The 20771-nt window shown below is 42.5% G+C and overlaps 1 protein-coding gene and 1 non-coding gene across 3 annotated transcripts in view; one reads left to right on the top strand and one right to left on the bottom strand.

Annotated features, from left to right (window-relative positions):
• TAFA4 (TAFA chemokine like family member 4) overlaps positions 1–8516 on the top strand; it is a 110007-nt gene extending 101491 nt beyond the window's left edge. For both annotated transcript variants that reach the window (XM_034777900.1, XM_034777901.1), the window contains exon 6: positions 6790–8516. In XM_034777900.1, the coding sequence (XP_034633791.1) occupies positions 6790–6959 (170 nt within the window). In that variant the 3' untranslated portion in view covers positions 6960–8516. The remainder of the gene's footprint in view (positions 1–6789) is intronic.
• On the bottom strand, positions 3016–3088 carry TRNAR-CCG. The gene has a single exon. It is a non-coding gene; the product is annotated as a tRNA-Arg (tRNA).
• Positions 8517–20771: the final 12255 nt, after the last annotated feature.

Raw genomic sequence — 20771 nt, 5'->3', positions numbered from 1 at the left:
AAGTATAGAGAGCGTGTATATTTAAAAGCTATGCAGTGTTGTTGTAGCCGTGTTGGTCCCAGGATATTAGAGAGACAAATAGGTGAGGTGATATCTTGTATTGAACCAGGTGAGAGAGACACGCTTCCGAGCTTACACAGAGCTCTGATCTGTGTCACCTCGAACCGTGTGTCTCTCACCAACAGAAGTGGGTTCAATAAAAGATATTACCTCACCCACCTTGTCTCTCTAGATTTAAAGGTGACAGTCTAGTGACAACAAACGCTCGTTTCCATTGACCCTGCTCTGCTGGTGTTAGCATCAATCTCACCATCTTAAACGTTTTGGTTTTTTTTTTTTAAAACAGTCATGTGTGTGATTGCTCCCGGTGAAGACACTGCTGGATCGAAGCTGAGGAGTGACTACTCCTCTCTCCAGTACCTAGCTTGATTAAATTAGTTGGGTGCTACAGTGATCTGGTGGAGAGCAGAGTTAGGGCCTGCACATCTCTAGCACCTCTCTCATTTCTCAACGGGAGAAGGGCTAGGATCCTCATAGTGGGTTATCATGTGGCTAGCTCTGCCTCAAACTCCAGTCTTCCCAGAGAGCTGAGTTTTGCACCGCATGGGGGTTAGCATCTCCTGCACCGTCTCCCCAAAATCCTGCCCTCTCATCCCTTTTCAGCAGGACGTCACCAGTGCCCTATGGCAGGAGCAGGATTTTCCTCTTCCAGCAGGGCTTGGCCTGTCCCAAGGACAGATTGCCGAGCATGCCTTATTGTGCCTGTCAGCATAGAGGGTCATTGCCACAGGCAAATATTCAGTCAGGCAAGTCCACTACACTCATTTTGGGCCCAAGACTTCAGCCTTTCATCAGCCTGTTTGTGTGAGGAAGGACAGCTCACTTGTATTGATAACAGGATAATGACCTTGATTTGCAAAATGACAATGCAAGGCCAAGATTTTCACAAGTGACTGACTAAAGTTTGGTTCCTGACTCTGTGGTGAGAGACCAAAACAAGTGACCTGACTTTCAAAGGTGTGGAGAATCTGCACAGATTTCTGATAGGAGCCATAAAGCTCTCTGCACCATTGAAGGTCTGCCCACTGACCTAGGAGCATAATTATGGGCTTACCTTTAGCTGCCCGTTTTTTAATGTCTTGGCCAAGGTCTTCATTATGAAGCCCAGATTCATAACTAATGACCACTGAATATGAGGCAAATATCTCATCCCTCTGACTATTTAACAAGCTAAAATTAATTCAAGGAGCTAAGATTTGACAACTCATAGTGGACTGTGTGTCTAAATACATCGTGAAAATAGCAGGCAACAACCTGTAAAGATAAATGGTTAGCCTTTGACCCCTCCCCACACCACTTCAAACTGAGAATGGATTCAGCTGTTTGTTATGAATTAATAAGCAAATGTTGCTGCCAGATTCCATTTGATAATGACTGTTTCACACAGTAGTGAAAGGATATAATACATTCTATATTAGATCAGAAAAAATTAAATGTATCGGGCAATTGTTATGTGATACTGTGAGTAGTTATTATCTGGCGGTTAACAACCCAGATCCCATGATGATGGGCTAACTAAATACCCAAGCAGAGAGATACAATTCATAGTCTGAAAAACACTGCTGCTGTTTTCAAGGTTAGAACAATGGTCACAAATTAATATTTGTGTAATGCTCTAGCCGTGGCTAAATCATGCCATACCTCTGCCTCCTGCAGCTTTCAGTCTCTGCTCCTGATCTTGCAATTGACAGTCCACATGTACAGTGCTTTGTCAATTGCAGGATTGGGGGGATGGGTCCATTCCTGTGAGTTGCTAAGCACAACTGCAAACTGCTGATTATCTTCCACCTGTGTTAAAGTCAGTAGCGGTGGAGTGCCCTCACGGGATCAGGCACTAAGTCAGACCTGGAATGAGGAGAGATGACTTCAAACAAAGGAGTGAGCTGGAGAAAGTAGAAATTATATATAGGAAGTAATAGAGCTACTCCCATTGACATGAGTGGGGAATCTAGCGCTATGTATCTAGAAAAAGGCAAGTTAAAATCATTTTTAAAAATTAGATCTACTCAATGGCTTTAACAATGAACAAAGGAAAGGGTTAAAAGGCCAAACTAGGAACATTGCTAGGATTAATAACATCAGGGCTGGTGCTGCAAGCACTTTAATGCATTTGGTTTCCTTTGCTCCCTTTGATTTCCGTGGGATTGACCACGCATCTGAGTGAAACTGCTCATGTTTGTGAGTGTTTGAAGGGCCTGGCCCATAAACAATGAACAGAGACTGCAGTAGCTTGGCCTGGGGTAAATGCAGCAGCTGCCATTTATATTATTATCCCCAAAATAAAACCCCCTGCAATCAGCAAACCAGAGAATAGGCTAATGCATTGTGATGGCCATGGGGATGTCTTCAGAAAGGCAGAGTGGGGCAAATCGTTCTGCCTTCAGTTAGACCTGTGTGAATTCCTAGACCCACCCTAACCCATTGGGGTCTAGCTGAGGACAGAGTTTATCCCTGAGAAAGCTTGTGTAGTTCCGTGAAACCCCTCCTTTCCTTTGCTGGGGCGTCGAGTACGTTCAGCACTGTAGCAGACCACTTTGGAGGGACATTTAAGGGAAAGGGCATGCAAATAACAGGTGCACGTCACTTGCTCCAGTATATTTTAAATATGAGACATGTTCATTGTAAAATGCAGTGAGGGAAAAAATTGTTTTCTTAAATGGGCAAATGTCTGAATTCAGACATTGGCAAATAGCTATAGATAGAAATAGGTAGACTGGAATTATTGCTCTGACTATGCTGTGTGCATGCTTTTCCCTTTCATAGAATATCAGGGTTGAAAGAGACCTCAGGAGGTCATCTAGTCCAACCCCCTGCTTAAAGCAGGACTAATCCCCAAACAGATTTTTGCCCCAGATCCCTAAATGGCCCCCTCAAGGATTGAACTCATAACCCTGGGTTTAGTAGGCCAATGCTCAAAGCCCTGAGCCATCCCTCCCCCCAAACATATGATCAGTATGACCCAGATGGGACTCGAACCCACAATCCCCAGCTCCGGAGGCTGATGCCTTATCCATTAGGCCACTGGGTCAAACTTTGAAATTTGTCCCTGGCCCCCACCTTTTGGATGGTAAACTCTTCGGGACAAGGCCTGCCTTTCTATAGGTGTATGTCTAGCATCCAGCACAATGGGGTCCCTAATTCTGACTCAGGACTTTGGGCACTGCTTTAATATAAATACAAAGATGAACAATAACAAGTATTATGTTTCAGTGACACCTAAGCTTGGGATCCTCTTGAACCAGTGATCGGCAGCACTTCCTTCTAGGCGCAAGCCAATAGCTTCTTCAAAAGGAAGGCCACCCAATCAGCTGCCCGGCAACACACATTTCTTAGTATGAACTCTGTGATAGAGCATTGCTTCTTTGTTCGTATTTTGTTTAATGTATTTTGCATGCAGACAAGTTACTACTTACGCTCTTCCTTCCTATGATTTGCTGGCCCATCCAGGCCTTTCTGTATTTATCTGTGGTTCTGCATCCCTTTATCAGTAAGTAAACCTGTGAGGTGTACTTTGTGAGGTGGGACTATAAATGTAACAGTGCTAGATCCCCAGTAGTAGTGACATTTCATTTAGCACTGCAAGAAGACAAAATCTCATAATACTGTTCCCCAAGTCATCATGATACTATCACTAGTTTTTAGGATTCTGCCACTTGAGAATAATTCTCAGATAATAAAACTTTATTAATCCAACCAAGACTGACTGGAAAGGTATAAAATATTTTATGTCCTTTATTAATCTTATGCATATATAGTAAATTCATCTGTATAACTGCTTCCAGCTATTGTGTAGAGCTGTTACAAAAAATTATGAAGTCTGGCACTGCAGTTTCTAAATAACTGTGTACAGTAGATGATTTTACAGTAAAATAAACAGGTTAATTTTATAATTATTACTGTCCTGTGGGAGAAGAATTATGTATGTTGTAATCAGAGATCAGGATTTTTTTAAAAATGAGTTAAGTAGAATTGACAAAAACAGCATCTCCATGGACAAAAATCTTGATTTCTCCGTTAGGTGAGTGGTACTGAAACTGGACGCTAGTTGATATAAAATGGAAGAACATAGAACTAGCCATATCTGATTAGACAGTGGTCTGGGTGATCCAGTCACAGTAGCTGGTTGAATGCTTCCCAGGGAAAAGTACAAGAAACCTCTAGATAGACAGCTCGAGAATGACCTGCCCAAAGGGGAAGTTTCTTCTTAATGCCCACAATTTAGTGGTTGGCTTATGTCTCAAGTCGTGAAGGTTTAAATCCATTCCAAATTTTAAAAAAACGGGGATGATTTTATCTATTTACATGTTTGATTCCTTTTTGAAGCCTATAAAATCTTGGCCTCAATGATAATTGGTGGCAGGGAGTTCCACAGGCTAATTATGCATTGCAGAAAGAAAGTTCCTGTGATCACTTTTTACGTTGACTTTCAATTTCATCAAAACACTAGCCAGACATGCAGTCTGAGACACTCATATATTTACTGTGTATTTATAGACGTAGTTACAATGACTAATCAGGGACAGTGAAACAAGTAAATGCTTCCTTCTTGGAGTAATTGTCTTGTGAAGCCAAATAAAAATGAATGGAATACTTTCTGCACATGTTTATATTTAACAAGGAAAGCAAACCAACAGAGCATTTTAGTCGTGGTTAGAAACTAGAGTTTTGATGTGCTGAATTGCTGACCAGCTATCAACTGAAAAATTGCTGGGAAACTTAACAGTGAGTGCTTTAATATACACGTGTTAAACTACAAGCACTGCATGTAAAGACAGAAGCACTTGCCTGGGCAGAAGTAGCATTCTCAAGCAGGGCTTCATCTCCTCTGAACTCAGGCATCCCGTTTGCCCCCACTGTCCATCATCTCAGTGTCATACATGAGTCTGAGGATTCCTTCAACTCCTGTGTCTGCAAATCTGCCCATCTCCCCCTCTGAAAACACTGTCTGCGTTTGCCACTGCCTCAGCTCCAACTCCTCTGACCTCCTCAATGCCTCCATCTTCTAGTCTGGACTATTTCAACTCCTTTCTCCAGGGCCTTCTCAAGTTGCCACTCTCCAGCCCTGGAGAAAGCTGCTGCCCATCTTCTGACACAGATATAGGAGCATGCCCACATTGACTCAGAGAATCCTAGAAATGTAGGACTGGAAGGAATCTTGACAGGTCATCTAGTCCAGTCCCCTGCACTAAATATTGTCTAGACCATCCCTGACAGGTGTTTGTCTAACATGTTCTTAAAAACCTTCAATGATGGAGATTCCACAACCTTCCTCGGCAATTTGTTCCAGTGCTTAACTAGCCTTACAATTAGGAAGCTTTTCCTAATGTCCAACCTAAATCGCCCTTGCTGCAATTTAAGCTCATTACTTCTTGCCCTATCCTCTGTGGTTAAGGAGAACGATTTATCACCCTCCTCTTATGTACTTGAAGACTGTTCTCATGTCCCCCCTCAGTCTTTTCTTCTCCAGACTAAACTCATTTTTTTCAGTCTTTCCTCATTTTTTAATAATTTTTGATGCCTCCTCTGGACTTTTTCCAATTTGTCCACATCTTTCTCAAAGAGTGCTGCCCAGAACTGGACACAGTGCTCCAGTGGAGGCCTTATTAGTGCTGAGGAGAGTGGAAGAATTACTTCTCGTGTCTTGCTCACAACATTCCTGCTAATACATCCCAGAATGATGTTTGCTTTTTTTGCAGCAGTATTACATTGTTGACTCATATTTAGTTTGTGATCTGCTATAACCCCCAGATCCTTTTCTGCAGTACTCCTTGCTAGGCAGTCATTTCCCATTTTGTATTTGCGCAATTGATTATTCCTTCCTAAGTGTCAGACTTTGCATTTGCCTTGATTGAATTTCATCCTGTTTATTTCTGACCATTTCTTCAGTTTGTCAAGATCATTTTAAAATCTAATCCCGTCCTCCAAAGCGCTTGCAACCTCATCCAGCTGATATCATCTGCAAACATTATAAGTGTATCTCTCTATGCCATTATCCAAATTATTTATGAAGATATTGAATCCTTAAACTTGACCAGTTTCCATTGCCCACGTCCAAAATCCAGTTCAAAATTACCCTCCTTATTTATGAAACTGCACGTAGACTTGCTCCACTGGCCTTACGCTTTACACACATAGCACCAGCTGCCTCTCTGAGCCCTTACACACAATCACTTTGGTGGTGCAAGTGCCTTCAACTCCGCAGCTCATGCGTTCCGGAGCCACCTTCCTGAATCTCTCTGCATCATTGACTCTCCATCCGTTTTCCACATTTATCTGAAAATACAACTTTTCTCCTTGCCTAAACCACTAGGTTGGCTCTAGCTGTTCTTTCAGTTTTTAACTGTGCCGCATGTTGTCTGGCTCTGTAAAGCATTCTGGGATATCATTTTAAAGAAAGGTGCTATTCAAGATAATGCCGTTGGGGGAAGTTTTCAAAGACACAAATGGCAAGCAGGCATCTTATTCTCAGGAAAAGGGAATTAGGAATCTAACTGTAAATATGTGCTTTTGTAAATCTTTCCTTCTATTACCAAATAGCATTGTACTTTATACTAGTTTATATGACTTCTGGTGATATGCAATACATAGATATGCTGAATGCAATTTAATCATTTAACATGTGTTCATCTAAACAATTCCTTTGCAGGAACAAAACAGTTTTATCACCATTGCTCTGATAGTTTCTGTGTGTGTAACTCTCTCTCTCTCTCTCTCTCTCTCCTTTTGTAGGTAACACGGTAGCAAAGGATAAACCTATGTGTCATTGCTGGAACAATGGGATTTGCAGCTGTGTGGCTTGTCTGTTTTACATAGTCCTGTTTTTTTCTGAGAATACTGTAGACTTTACACTTCAAACTTACAAAATTAGTGAGAAAGAAGGACAATACTTCTCTTTTTGACTATGGTGGCACTTCTTGATACAGGATTTTCCCATGCAGAACTATACACTTTTAATTAAAAAAAAAAAAAAAAAGAACGATGAGTCTACTGAAAATACACCTTGGATTCTCCAGGATCCTATACCTGCAAGCAATTCATAGACACAGAGACCTGTGCTTCTGAAGCACATCAACTAGAAGACTTTATTTACGGCACTGAAGGCTGTGAAATCATTTAAACGATTTTAGATCTTTCAAGTAGCTTGGGGGAAAATGGTTACATTAGAAAGAACTGGCATAAATTCATTAGACGGTACCATCTATCATGCAGTACAATGGACCAACGTAAAGCTGGTCTAAAAGCTAAATGAACCTAAGGGATAATGGTAATAAACCATGTCTCAATGCATTTTCAGCTGTGATTTAGTAAATATTGATACTGTATGAAGGTGAAAAAATGACTCTCGTAAATCAGTAGCATTTAGTGTATGCCATACTTTTTTACAAGCTGTGCAATTATATTTATTTCCTTAGATAGTTCCAGGTATTTTAAATTTTACATTCCTAAGTGGCAGTGAGGGAATGCGGGGAAGAGACTAAATCTGAAAGTAGATATAGATTTTATTGTCCTAAATAAATCCGTTCTCTAAGGGAATAACAAAGTATAAATATTCCTTGCCTCTTTGATTCCAGATATGGAAGAGAATTTAGCCATTAGCTAGAAATATTTATTCAGATGCTTCAAAACAAGAGAGGAAACTAGAACTGCATAAGGAAAGCTTACTGGAAGAAGGGTAATTTGTTTAGATTTTCATAGCGTTGGCTGTATTCTAATAGGTAACTGACTTAAAATTCATAAGTCCTAGATAAAAAAAGGATCTTCACTTTCAATTAGTTCTAGTTTATAATGATTATAATAATTAAGTGTCTAGTTCCTTGACAGACTAAATTTTCAAGCTGATACACTTTGTGACACATAATTGTTTCATATTATTTTAGATGTATCTCATTCTGTTTTTCTTACTTGCCTGACTGTTACACTTTTTATTTTGTCATCAGACTTCATAAATAGAACTGTAAAAGGAAATGCAGTTGCAGCCAGTCATTTCATGGTTACATCATTTTATGGCTTAAGATGCATTGGAATAGAATTAAATGCAATGATGCAGACAGATATCATGCAGATTAACTGCTAACCCAGCTATTGAATACATTGTTATGCTTTATGTAAATATTACAGTAATAACATACAACTGGTTTTTTATATATCCAGAAATGCCAAAAAATGGAGACTGTTGCACTAATTTAGTTGGCTGTGCACAAGCTTTCTAGCTTATGGGGAAAATATCATCAACAATGTGAAGCTGTTTAGTTTCTTTTGTTGCAGTGAGTATAAATATTGATCCAGTCTGACTCCCATTGAAATCAATGGCAAAACTCCCTTTTGATTCCCGTGGGAGGAAGAGCAGGCCCTATATTTTGATTTTGATTTCTCACTTTTAATTATGTACTTTGATCACCGCTGGGACCATGGTGGCTATTGTATTTGTTAATAAGTAAATGAGAATTTTTCTGCTACATGTTTTGAAAGCTGCATAGTTATTCCACCTAACAGCCTTTGCCCCTCTAATGGACTCAACATTTTTGATTTTTTTTTTCATTGTAATTTAAGACAAAATTTAAAGAATCGCCTGAAGGATTTAAACTATTTGGATGCACTCATGCTCAGTGATATAGTTTTAAGTGAAGATTGTTGTTACTTTATGTCCTAGTAGCCTAGGCTTAATTATTACTTATCTATTGTGGTAGGCACTGAACATGGAATAAAACACTGTCCCTAGTCGAGAGCGTTTAGAATCTAAATAGACAAGGCAGACAAAGGCTGGTAGAAAGACGCGGTTGTTGTCCCCATTCCACAATGGAATTTAGGCTGAATCTCCACTATGCCTGATTTGGAGCAGAGACTTAAGCGCAGGTTTCCCACCTCCCAGGAACTTGCACTAGCTCTCGGGCTACAGGCTAGTCAAGGATGGGTCTCAGCTTGCTGGCTTCTGTGAATCCCTCTCTTAGGCGCCTCGCTTTCCCCATGCATTGTACAGGGAGCCTGGGCAGCTGTGGATTCACTGGGCAGCAAGGCGGCTAAAGTATGTCTATACTGTGCACTCCTGATGGCGGCGTGTCGAGTATGTGCACTGCACGCCCACACAGCATGGGTATAAATAGCCATGTAGATGCTGAGGCACTGCGTAGGTGAGTAAAGACGTGCCTGAAGTCTGTGGGTATATATCTCACGTGGCACTCTACAAGCCCAAGCAATGCCTTCCCCCGTCTACACCACTGTTTTTAGCAGTGTAGCGTCCTGCTACTTTCTGGCTCCAGGAGCCTTTCCCTGCTGTCTCCCCCTTGCCAGGGCCTTTCACTGACAGGTGTAGCTGCACACGGCTGTGTGGACACAGCCTGCTTTCAACTGTGGCATGTAGCTACACGTACACTACATGCCGCTGCCAGTGGTGTGCGGTGCAGACGTAGCCAAAGAATCAGGCACTGCAATGCTGATGCCTAACCTCAGTTATGGATCTAGCCCAAAGTGACTTGCCCAAGATCTCACACGATCAGTCTGTAGCAGAGCTGAGAATGGAACTCAGGCATTCCGTGTCCCAGTAACCACAAGGCCATTTGCCTTCTCCATGGATGGAATAAAGGCAAGACAGTACCTTACATATCTAGACTCAGACGTACTGATGATACATTTTCAGAGTCACTAAAGAGGAAGAAAACAATGATGTAAGTTCAGTAACACAGGTTATGCAATGTACAGCTTGCCTTCCTAGAACATCCTCCTATGATAGTGATTTTATATTTATAAAACAGCTTTCTTCTCAAAGGATCTCAGGTTGATATACACCCTTTCTGGATTCATTGCACATACTGTAATCTATCTAGCTTTAGGTATGGTGCTGCCCCTTCTTCTAACACCAGTGTCCTGTTTCTGACATCAGCATCACCCCTCTGCGGAGTGGTAGAATTCTAGGGCCTTACAAATCAGCTTCCTAGTGGAGGAGAAATCTATAGTGCAGAGTCTGGGTATGTTCTAAATGTAACTTGCTTTATTTACCTATATACACCAATCCTGGAACAGAGATGGTCACAGACGTCATGCAGGCAATCTTCTCTTCCAGAAATCTCAGCCCGGACCCCAATGCTTGGCTCCTAGGAAGCTACTCTCTCCTGAGAATTGTCTCCAACTATAGAGAATAATGGAGAGAGAAAACTCTGGTTTCTGCTGCTGCATCTCTCAAAAGGACCATAGCATATAAAAAACATACAATAATACAGTATTTCTTCAAAGACTAAAACCTTGCTCACACATTAAGAAAAATATGTGTAAATCTGTAAGACTATATGTAATAGTACCATCTGGTGACTCTCACTATAATAATAGGAATCACTTCAGTCACTAATGAAAAACAGGAACTTCTCCACAAAACTTTTAAACTGTTTGATAGCACACATCAACCCCACAGAACCATTTAGGACTTGAAGTGAGGAATATTCTAGCCAGCAGAAATTATATGGAGCTTTTGGGTAGGCACAATGCAGTTGCTTAAATTGGAATTAAGAGAGACATTGGTATTAGCATATGTATTCTTGCAAAATCCATAATGGTATAATTAATGTCCACAAACCAAACAGCTCATCTGAAAGACAGTACCTGCAGCAGCATCCTCAAGCACCAGGCAGTGGCATTGATTCTGGGTTGACTCAGAGAAAAGAGTGCTTATCTAATTCTTTTCAGAGTAGCAGCCGTGTTAGTCTGTATCCGCAAAAAGAACAGGAGTACTTGTGGCACCTTAGAGACTAACAAATTTATTAGAGCATAAGCTTTCGTGGACTACTTTTATCTAATTCTTGTAGCCCTTGACTTTGGGTATGTCTACACTGCATTGTAAACCCAGGTCTGTAGGATCTGGGCTTGTGGACTTAGTCATTCCAAGCTCATGCATCCACCCTGCATTGTAAACCTCGGTTTACAATTGCTGGACCCTGGTCTCACAGCCATGCATGTCCATGCTACACTGTGCAGACTTTCTGACTTGAGTCTGCAGCTTGACCTGTGTCCACACTGCACAATGACAGGGGTTGGACCTGAGTCGCAGTGGTACTCTGCTCCACCGCCCGTAGCAGGGTCCTAGGGTCTGGGTCTGACATGAGTCAAACTGATTTATGGGGGGACAGAAGGGGAGCTTGGGCTCAAACTTGAGTCAGAGCCTGGGCTTAAGCTAAGTCTACACTGCAATAGAAAAAGTGGCATTGAGTCGCAGAGCTCGAGTCAGCTGTCTGAGGCTCATGGAGCTCGGGCTGCAGGGCTGTAAAATTGCAGTGTAGATGTTTGGGCTTGGGGCTGGAGCCTGGGCTCTGAGATCATCCCCCTCTTGTGGAGTCTCAAAGTCCGGGCTGAGTCAGCTAATCAGGGCCAGTGGTGCCGATCTTTTCTTGCAGTGTAGACATAGCCCAAGAGGCCTCTTGTCCAAGTAGAGACCCAGACCTACTCTGCCTAACGTTGGAGATTTGACTACAGTACTTCTCATTGCATGGAAGCAAGGTGGCTGAGATCTACAATCCATTCCTGATGCTTGCAGTATATATTGAGTTCCACTTGATCTGTATTCAGAGTAGCAGCCGTGTTAGTCTGTATCCGCAAAAAGAACAGGAGTACTTGTGGCACCTTAGAGACTAACGAATTTATTAGAGCATAAGCTTCCGAAGAAGTGGGCTGTAGTCCACGAAAGCTTATGCTCTAATAAATTTGTTAGTCTCTAAGGTGCCACAAGTACTCCTGTTCTTTTGATCTGTATTAACATTTTAGCTGAGGGATCAGGACCCCATTACAATATTGGGGCTTTTGGGCATTGCCATAATATAAGTAAGAATAAAAGGTAGGATGCCCAAAGTGCCTAAGGGCATGTCTATGCTGTGATTAAAAAAAACCCACGGCACCGAGTCTCTGACCCCAGGTCAGTTGATTGGGCTTGTGGGGCTCGGGCTTGCATGGCTAGGAATAGCCATGTAGACATTTAGGCTTAGGCTGGAGCCCGGACTCTGAGACCCTGCAAGGGAAGAGGGTCTCAGAGCCTAAATGTCTACACTGCAATGTCTACACTCACCGTCCGATCCCTAGGAGTCTGAGTCAGGGGCAATGCCACGGCCCATTTATTGCAGTGTAGACCTACCCTAAGTGACTTAGGAGCACATGTACCACTGATTTTCAATGGAACTTGGGCTCCTCAGGGTATGTCTACACTGCAAAAAAAAGGGGTGTTCTTAAATCATTTTAACTAACCCGTGTTACCTGAGGTTAAAATAGCAGGGAAGCACAGCAACTTGGCTTTTAAACTTGGATGAGCAGCGTGAGTTAAAACCTGTAGGGGAACCTGCCTGACTGAGTTAAAGGCCTGCTAATGAACCCAAATTAGCTAACCCAACCCCCCCTTTTATTTGCAGTGAAGAGACACACTCGGCCACTCGTGCACTTTTGAAAGTCCCACCCAACATTTTTAAATGGTCTTTTACAAGCTAGTCCCCTTCGTCCAGTTCCGTCAATGTAGGTGTCAGCTCCCACTTTTACTCATCTGGATGGAAATTCACATAGGTAATGGTTTAGAATAACAGCCTCATTAACGTGCAAGAGACGTTTTGCATTTTATAAAGCCCTATGGCTCTATTATTGCTATGAAGACAAAGTCACCCACAAGAAGAAATTAATTACTGTTAGAACACTTCAGGGGCTGTTCTACCTCAATGCGTGTGTGTGTGTAACTCCCGTTAATGCTAATGGAAATTCTGTGCACTTGAAAGTTCAGTAATGTAATCACATGATTACAGCGCGTGACACAAAATGATATTCAATGAAATCTCGCCAGAGAAATCACTGGGCTACATTGAGCTTCTAGGCCCAGCCCTAGGCAAGTGTCAGTGTTAGAGAATGCCAGGAAGGAATTGTGTTCCTGCAGAGAAGTCAGGTATTACATCTTTTTATTGGGTGCAGGTTACTTCCCAGTTCACATTGACTCAGTGGCGTAGTGGGAGTGGATGTGTGTGTGTGTGGGAGGAGTGACAAGGCTCTGGCCTCTCCATCCGTTACCACCCCCTTCCAGGCCATCTGCTCAGTGGGTGGAGGAGGGAGGATTGGGCATGCTCTCCCTGCATGGCTGAAGCTTGCTCGGCCATATACCTGCACAGTCCTATGGGTGTGTGTTTTTATGATAAAACACATTTAACTAATACACTGCCTGATGAGTGGTTGTAACGCAGGGGCCTCTAAGGCTCCAGTACCAGCACTTCGACTTCTTCATTCGGCTCAGGGTGAAAAGGAGAAAGTGTTTAACTCTCATCAAGGGGAATATCCTAGAACTTTCTACTCCCCATCTCAGAAATGCTGGCAGGAAGGTGTTGGGGCCATTTTAACAGTGGAACAACAAGGCACGTGGCTCCCCATCTCATGGGAGGTTTGTTTCATTATAGACTTTGGCCAAACCATGCTCCTGCTTGCAGTCGTGACTCTGTTGACATGACTGAGGTGGCACCAGTTACTAGAAGGCAGAATGTGACCAATTGACAATGACAGGGACCGATTATCCCCTTTGTGCTTTGATCTATGAAGTGGGGGAAGGATCAGTAACCTTACTCACTGGTCCCCCACCCCCTTCTCTTATTGGCTGCACAGAAGACACCATGTGTGTTCTCTGCAGTTGCTGGTAGAGGGAGGAACATAAGAACGGCTGTACTGGGTCAGACCAAAGGTCCATCTAGCCCAGTATCCTGTCTACCGACAGTGGCCAATGCCAGGTGCCCCAGAGGGAGTGAACCTAACAAGCAATGATCAAATGATCTCTCTCTTGCCATCCATCTCCACCCTTTGACAAACAGAGGCTAGGGACACCATTCCTTACCCATCCTGGCTAATAGCCATTAATGGACTTAACCTCCATGAATTTATCCAGTTCTCCTTTAAACGTTGTTATAGTCCTAGCCTTCACAACCTCCTCAGGCAAGGAGTTCCACAAGTTGACTGCGCTGTGTGAAGAAGAACTTCCTTTTATTTGTTTTAAACCTGCTGCCCACTAACTTCATCTGGTGGCCCCTAGTTCTTGTATTATGGGAATAAGTAAATAACTTTTCCTTATCTACTTTCTCCACACCACTCATGATTTTATATACCTCTATCATATCCCCCCTTAGTCTCCTCTTTTCCAAGCTGAAAAGTGAGTCTCCATGCTGAACCAGCCGGGAATTTCCTTATAGAAATGTTCTCTGAAGGGTTTGGCCAAGCATGGATAAGGAACTGATAGGAGCATGGCAGATGGGTGGGAGGTAGGGGCGGAGGAGGTGTAAGGAGGTGTTGGTGGAATGATTCAGCCTCAAGAAACTACATGGCCTCAGGAGCACAGTTCTTTCTGCCTAACTTTGTCCTTGGTGTCCTCTGCCTGAGCTCATGATGTAGCCCATAGTAATTATCCAGTGGGATGTTCTTTTGATAGTCTATCCAGCTATAGTGATCCCATAGAGTAACTGGGTCCCTGAGACTCTGGTGATCTGCAGAGTGGCATAACTAGAGCGATAATCATCGTTCATTTTCCAGGGGCAACTAAACAACCCATATGAACATCACTGAGAGAGAGAGAGTGCTGAAGAGTTTTGCAACAAGTGGAAAGTCATCCAAACTGTAAGATGTGAAAATTAGGAACATAATTCCCGTATACATAATATATCCTCTCTCCAGCTGCATATCTATGCATCCCAATCCATACCTCCAATGAATTTCCAGTTTAGGAAACCAGTGGGTTTTTTTTTTTTTTTTTTTTAATTGCTACATTTTACAACAAACATTTCTCTTCTCTAAAATTCACTAGAGCCACTGATTTGCAAGTAAAACAGACTGCTGTTTGCTTACTCTTTAAATTGTGTCCCTCAAAGTAATCTACTGCAGGGGTAAAATCAATGTAAAATGCATTACTGTAAGTCCCAGCAAAGTAAAGTACGAACTTTGTGAAATAACCTTAACATTCACAGGGCTACCCTCCACCCTCAGTTAGACTTGCACAAACCCTTCAGAGTCTATGAGTTCACACAGGTTGATGTGAAGGCAGAATGATTTGTCATACTGAATCTTTATGAAGACATCTCAGACAGTGGAATGCATTAGCGGGTCCATTAGCAACATTGTACACAAGCTTCAGGGGCAGGTTTACAGGAATACGGCACTTCTGTTCTATTTAGGGCCCCATCCAAAGCCCGCTAGGTCACTGGTAGTCTTCCCATTGCTTTCAATAGGTTTTGGATCAGGCCCTGTAGGCTGCAGAGCACAAGTGTCTACTAGCACAGGTTAACAATGAACTGATGTTTTGTTTGCAAGGCCTGTTGCCCATTTGTAATATTTGAAAAAGAATGTACTGTCCAAAAGATGGAACTGTTATAACACAAGTGGCGGAGAGGTGCAAATATGGAATTCAGGTCACGTTAAGAACTTCAAATAGGACTTGAGAAAATTCTGTGTATTTACCTTATAAAATTCAGTGGGAAAAAAATTACTTTCCTATAAGGTTTTTGTATTTATGTGTATATATATTGGTATATATTTGGAAAATGGTAACATTGTGGTTATTCTTTTACAGTAGTCAAATGTAAATCATTGCAAAGGAGATGCAAATTCTTGCAATGTTGCCTTGCAAGATTTTTTTTTTAGTAAGTTTAAATAAAGCAAAACAGAATTTAGTGTATCCCTCAAAACATGAATGGCCTACCTGATAATAGCAAATGCGCACCTGATCTCTTGACATACAAAGCGAAGATGACAGATGCACTGTCAAAATACAGATCTATCAAATTCATCATGTAAATCTACCCAGAGCTGCGTTCCAATAGCAATCTAAGGGGAAACAAACATTTTAACTTACAGAGTAACCTTGTAAACAGGAACTTTTTACAAAAGACCGGGATTAACAATTTATGAATTGTAACAGGATCATGCAGAAAAGGCTACTTAGCATTGATTTTTGGCTGTGAATGACAACAAAGCCAGTCTCTCTGTTCCCATGATACAGTGCACTGTTCTAATGTCTGGTTGTATAAAGATTCATAGGCTATTTGCATGAAGTCATGTCAGATACTGCATCTTTCATGTTATTCATTTCATGCTTGCTGTCTCCTCACAAAAAGCGTTAGATTTTCTTATTAACACTCTGGCTCTGATTCCATGAAAGGGAACAATCTCCGAATCACGTTAGCACACAGAATTTTGCAGTGAGGAATGGCTCTGTAATTAGGCTTGCATCGAGTTTTGTAGTTAAATCAGGGATTACATCTCTTTTCTTATGGATGAATAATTTAGTATATCCTCCCTAGATTTATAGCACTTACCCTTTGTGAAGAGAAGGAACTTTGTGAGAAGTAAACTTGTTAATTAGATTATAAATAATGGTTATCACATGGGAACCTTAAGAAAAGTCTTTAGTGAGTCTCGTAGAGTTTTGGGTTCTTCTAGCAGCAACCAACAACTCTTAATTTTTCTGATTTAAAAATGAAAGCCCTTTTGACGCTAGCATCATCTGAGGCAGAGGCTACCTTTTAAATTTCTTCATGAGATAATGTTTTGATCTATTGATATTGTTTATCATGCCCCTTTCTGTCTACACTGCACTGCATGTCCTCCAATACATTTGATCTCAGATGGAGGCCTCAAGATCTCAGCTTTCATTTAACACAAACCAAAGATGTTTCTAGCCTTCATGGCGGTGAAGAAAACTCTGTAAATGTGAATAGACTGGAACAAGTGCAAGGCAAAAGCATTTTATGGGCCCAGTGCACTAAGGGAGGCCCCCAGCCTCAATCACACTTCTCCCAATGGCCCCACATCCCTGATCACCCCCTTCTCCCAACCGCTCACGGCATAGTCTACCCCCTCCTCAGCATACCAGGGACAGCACAGGGGTGTGTGTGGGGGAGGGGTGAGCGCAGATGTTTGGGGGCAGAGGGATTGAAGTGGAATCTGTAGAAACATACAATAGTTCACTGACGGGCTGATGAGATTTCTTTACACTGGAGTGGTAGCCCCTTGGCCCGTGGCTTAGGGGACAGGCACGGCCACATGCGAAACATCACCCCCCACAACTGCGTGTCTGCGTAGGTGAGTCCAGAACGTAACGGGCTCAGAGTCTGGACTGCATTCTCCCTCTTGGTATGCTGCCTCGTGGCGTGATTCAGCAACGTCGGCTGGGCAGCGGAGGGAGGCTGCACTGTTGTCAGGGGCGGCTCCAGGCACCAGTGCACCAAGCACATGCCTGGGACGGCCTGCCGGTTGCCGTGAGGGCGGTAGTCAGGCTGCCTTTGGCGGCATGCCTGTAGGAGGTCCGCCGGTCCCGCAGTTTCGGTGGCAATTCGGCAGCGGGTACGCCAAAGGCGCGGGACTGGCGGACCTCCCGCAGGCATGCCGCCGAATCCGCGTTACCAGCGGACCTCCCGCAGGCATGCTGCCGAAAGCCACCTGACTGCCGTGCTTGGGGCGGCAAAATACATAGAGCCGCCCCTGACTGTTGCTGCCCATTCTGTGAATGAGGAACTTTGTTGTTGAGTGCTGTCAGACACCCTGCTGGAGCCTAAATTCACTGTAAGTAAGAGGAATGGAGCGTTTCAACACATCTCCAAGTCTAAGGCCTCTTTCAGAGCCTCTGACGTGGTTTTAGTTAACAGCTCTGAGGGGGCCATTACAATCCATCAAGTCAATCCAGGGCCTGCTCTTCTTCTAGAGGGATGTCCATTTGTGGATCTGTGGCTTAATGGACTGATGGCTAGTTTACCAGTGCTGCAGTTCATTTAATTACTGCAGGTGCATTGATGGGATAGACCCTCTGGCCTCATTCCAAGCCACTAATGTCCACTGCATTAAGAATATTTCAAGGCAGTTAAGTTCCCGGGTCATTGATCTGATGTTCCACAGATATTTGGAATAAAGTCCTGTCATACAAATTCTGCAATTGAGTCAAGCCAAATTATCCATGCTCTTCAACCATCTTTTCCCTGGGCAGGCTTGAACTTGAAGAACTTCTTTGGAGACTCCAGAGGTTTTTATGGAGCGATGCCAATCATGACACACAAAGCCTTGCTCAGCCCGCCTAAGACGTTCTTTCTGATGGATGAGTAGCTCGTCAAATCTCACCTGGGCATTGCTAGACCAAATGCCTTCCTCTTTTAAACAAAATGCCTTCCCCCTCCTGCCCTACCCTGTCACAGTGCATGGGCTTCTGACTAGATTGTCGGCTACACTACATAGGCATGACTGCGTTTGGAATCCACATCTGCTATAAGGATGCTTTTTTTAAATGAAAATTTCTCTTTATGTTTTTGTCCCAAATAGCCAATTTTTCTGGTCTACAGTACAGGGTAACAGCTTGTTACATTTCATTTTAAAATATTCGGTGAGGGAGTATATCTTTAGAAAACCATCAATTCTATTTTTAAAGTAACCATAGGTTCTAAAACTGGCCAAATACTGAGTTTTTATGAAGCTGTCGACTATTTTCAAATCCCCCCTAGTCTGAGGTTTGTAATGTCGTTTCAGAAAGCAGCTAATTTGAACCCAATGTTCATTTCATAGCTCCTAGTCCCCACCTAGCAACTACCATCCCCTCACAGGACCAATGCCACTATCTAGCCAAAGAGATGCCGGTTTCTAATCAAAGAAACGGAACAGAGAGTTTCATCCATAGGGTGTCTCACCTGAGAAAAATGCTGGATTTTTTCCTAGGGGTAGCCACAGCCCTGTGTTTAAGGCTGAGATTGAGATTAAGTTGTATGGTTTGTTTGTATAGTTAAAATTACAACCCTCTGAAAATTGCAACGTGATTACATAAATGGAAGCAGACCCTTAAATATGGCCAATGATGTATTAATAATGCCACAATTATATTTTATATTGGATGATCTCAGACTACTTTATAAAGATTAATTAACACCCCACGAGGCAGGGAATTATTATTATCCTAATTTTACAGGTGGAGAAACTGAACGACAGATGTTTGCCCCAGGTCACAAAAGAGTCCACAGCAATAACCACCAGATCTCTTGAGTCCAAATCCTGGGCTTTAACCACACACTTTCTGTCGCCTTAATGCTTACCAAATGTAAACTCTGCATGAATGATCACGCGTATAGGGTTTCAATTAGTGTTTACAAGCAACTGGATTCTTTGTTTTATTGTTCATGACAGCCAAGGAATTTAAAAGCCTCTCGAATGCTACTATGGCAGAGTGAGGATCAATGGATAGAAACTCCTAAATTTTACAAATAATGCAGTTTGCTATTCAAACGTATTGAAAAGAATGCACAGTGGAGAAAACCATTCAGAAGAGTGCTTGATTCTTAGAAACAGTTGTTGAGGCATTATATCGGATAAAATATCAGTGTAAGGTTTGCCCGCTGTTTGGCTGCTGAATTCATATCTGAGATAGATGTGACGTAGATATCCTGAAAGTACAATATACGTGAGGCTGCTAAGTCACTGGTATTGCTCTAATGTGTCCATTTCTCGGATCGTCACATCAAGTCAGTATGTCACTAACAGGATTTTAGTTTTTGAACCTGCAAAGATTTTTGATATTTTGCCCTGCAAAGTGAATAGTGCCATATAATTTATGATATTGCTCTCCAATGAATAGTCCTATTCCATCATCTGAGGGTCTGATTTGTGTCAGTGGTCATGGGGTGCTTAATGGATAGATTAGCCCTAACCAACTAGCCCAGGAGTAGAATGTAGGTCACACGGAGGAGTTGTGAATGCTCCTTCCAATCTGCTACTGGCCCTAAACCGTTAATGGCTTGGCCACCTGGCGGATGCACTGGGATAAGGGGCAGAGACAAGTTTCCCCCACATGCAGCCCTCATTTGCAGGCAGGGAAGTACTGAATGCACAAGCCCTGTTCTCCCCAAAATGCCTGCAGTGGAGAAAGCAGACCATGCTGGGCAGGATCTTAACACCCCCTGCAGCCACACACAGCCACAATCTGTCCCTAAATTTGCTGGATATTCTGGTGTAGGATTAGAAGGCTGTTCACGGAAGGTTAATACACATTTCAGACATGTTCAGCTGCCAGGAACCTTTGTTCCCATCTCTTTACTAAATAGTCAAGGGGGGAATGTGTTAAATTTGCAAAATGTATTAAATTAGGAAACCTTCCCCTCCTAAACATATACAGCCCATTGAACCGGAAAGGCCAAGGTGTGCTTTCGTTCACTTCATCATTTTTGCAACACAAGGTTGAGTCTCTTCTTTGGCTCTGCAGATCATTTTGCAAATCTTACTAAGTCCTTGAACATCCATTACTGTTTATATATATATATATATATATATCAATATCAGCCACATGTGAATTTAATCACCCTTATGAGATCGTGCCATGGGTCATGTCACAGGAGTTATTTCCATTGGAAATAATTACCCTCAGCTGCAATATAATGTGGTGATAGAATTATTTAAAAGCCGGATAGCAGCCCCATCTGCACTTGTCACTACTCTATGTATTTCTAGTATGTCTTCCTCTTCTATTAGCATACCATGGCATGGGTGCAATGAATATTCTTGTACACATTGGCACCTATGAGCTACAAACTAACATGAGATTTATTCAGAAGGAGTGAGTTAACATTCCCAAAGGGGTGTATGTCTGCAACATGCATGAATTGTCTTTGGGTCTAACCTCACAACCCTTATATTGAGAACACCCCAAAAATAGTCCCATTTACTCTTCTTTTGAAGAATGAGGCTATATATGAAAGTCTGCC

Source organism: Trachemys scripta, chromosome 7 (assembly GCF_013100865.1).
Source record: "Trachemys scripta elegans isolate TJP31775 chromosome 7, CAS_Tse_1.0, whole genome shotgun sequence".
Lineage (NCBI taxonomy): Eukaryota > Metazoa > Chordata > Testudines > Emydidae > Trachemys > Trachemys scripta.
The sequence above is the reverse complement of the archived record's forward strand: the minus strand, read 5'-3'. Positions and strand labels throughout refer to the sequence as shown.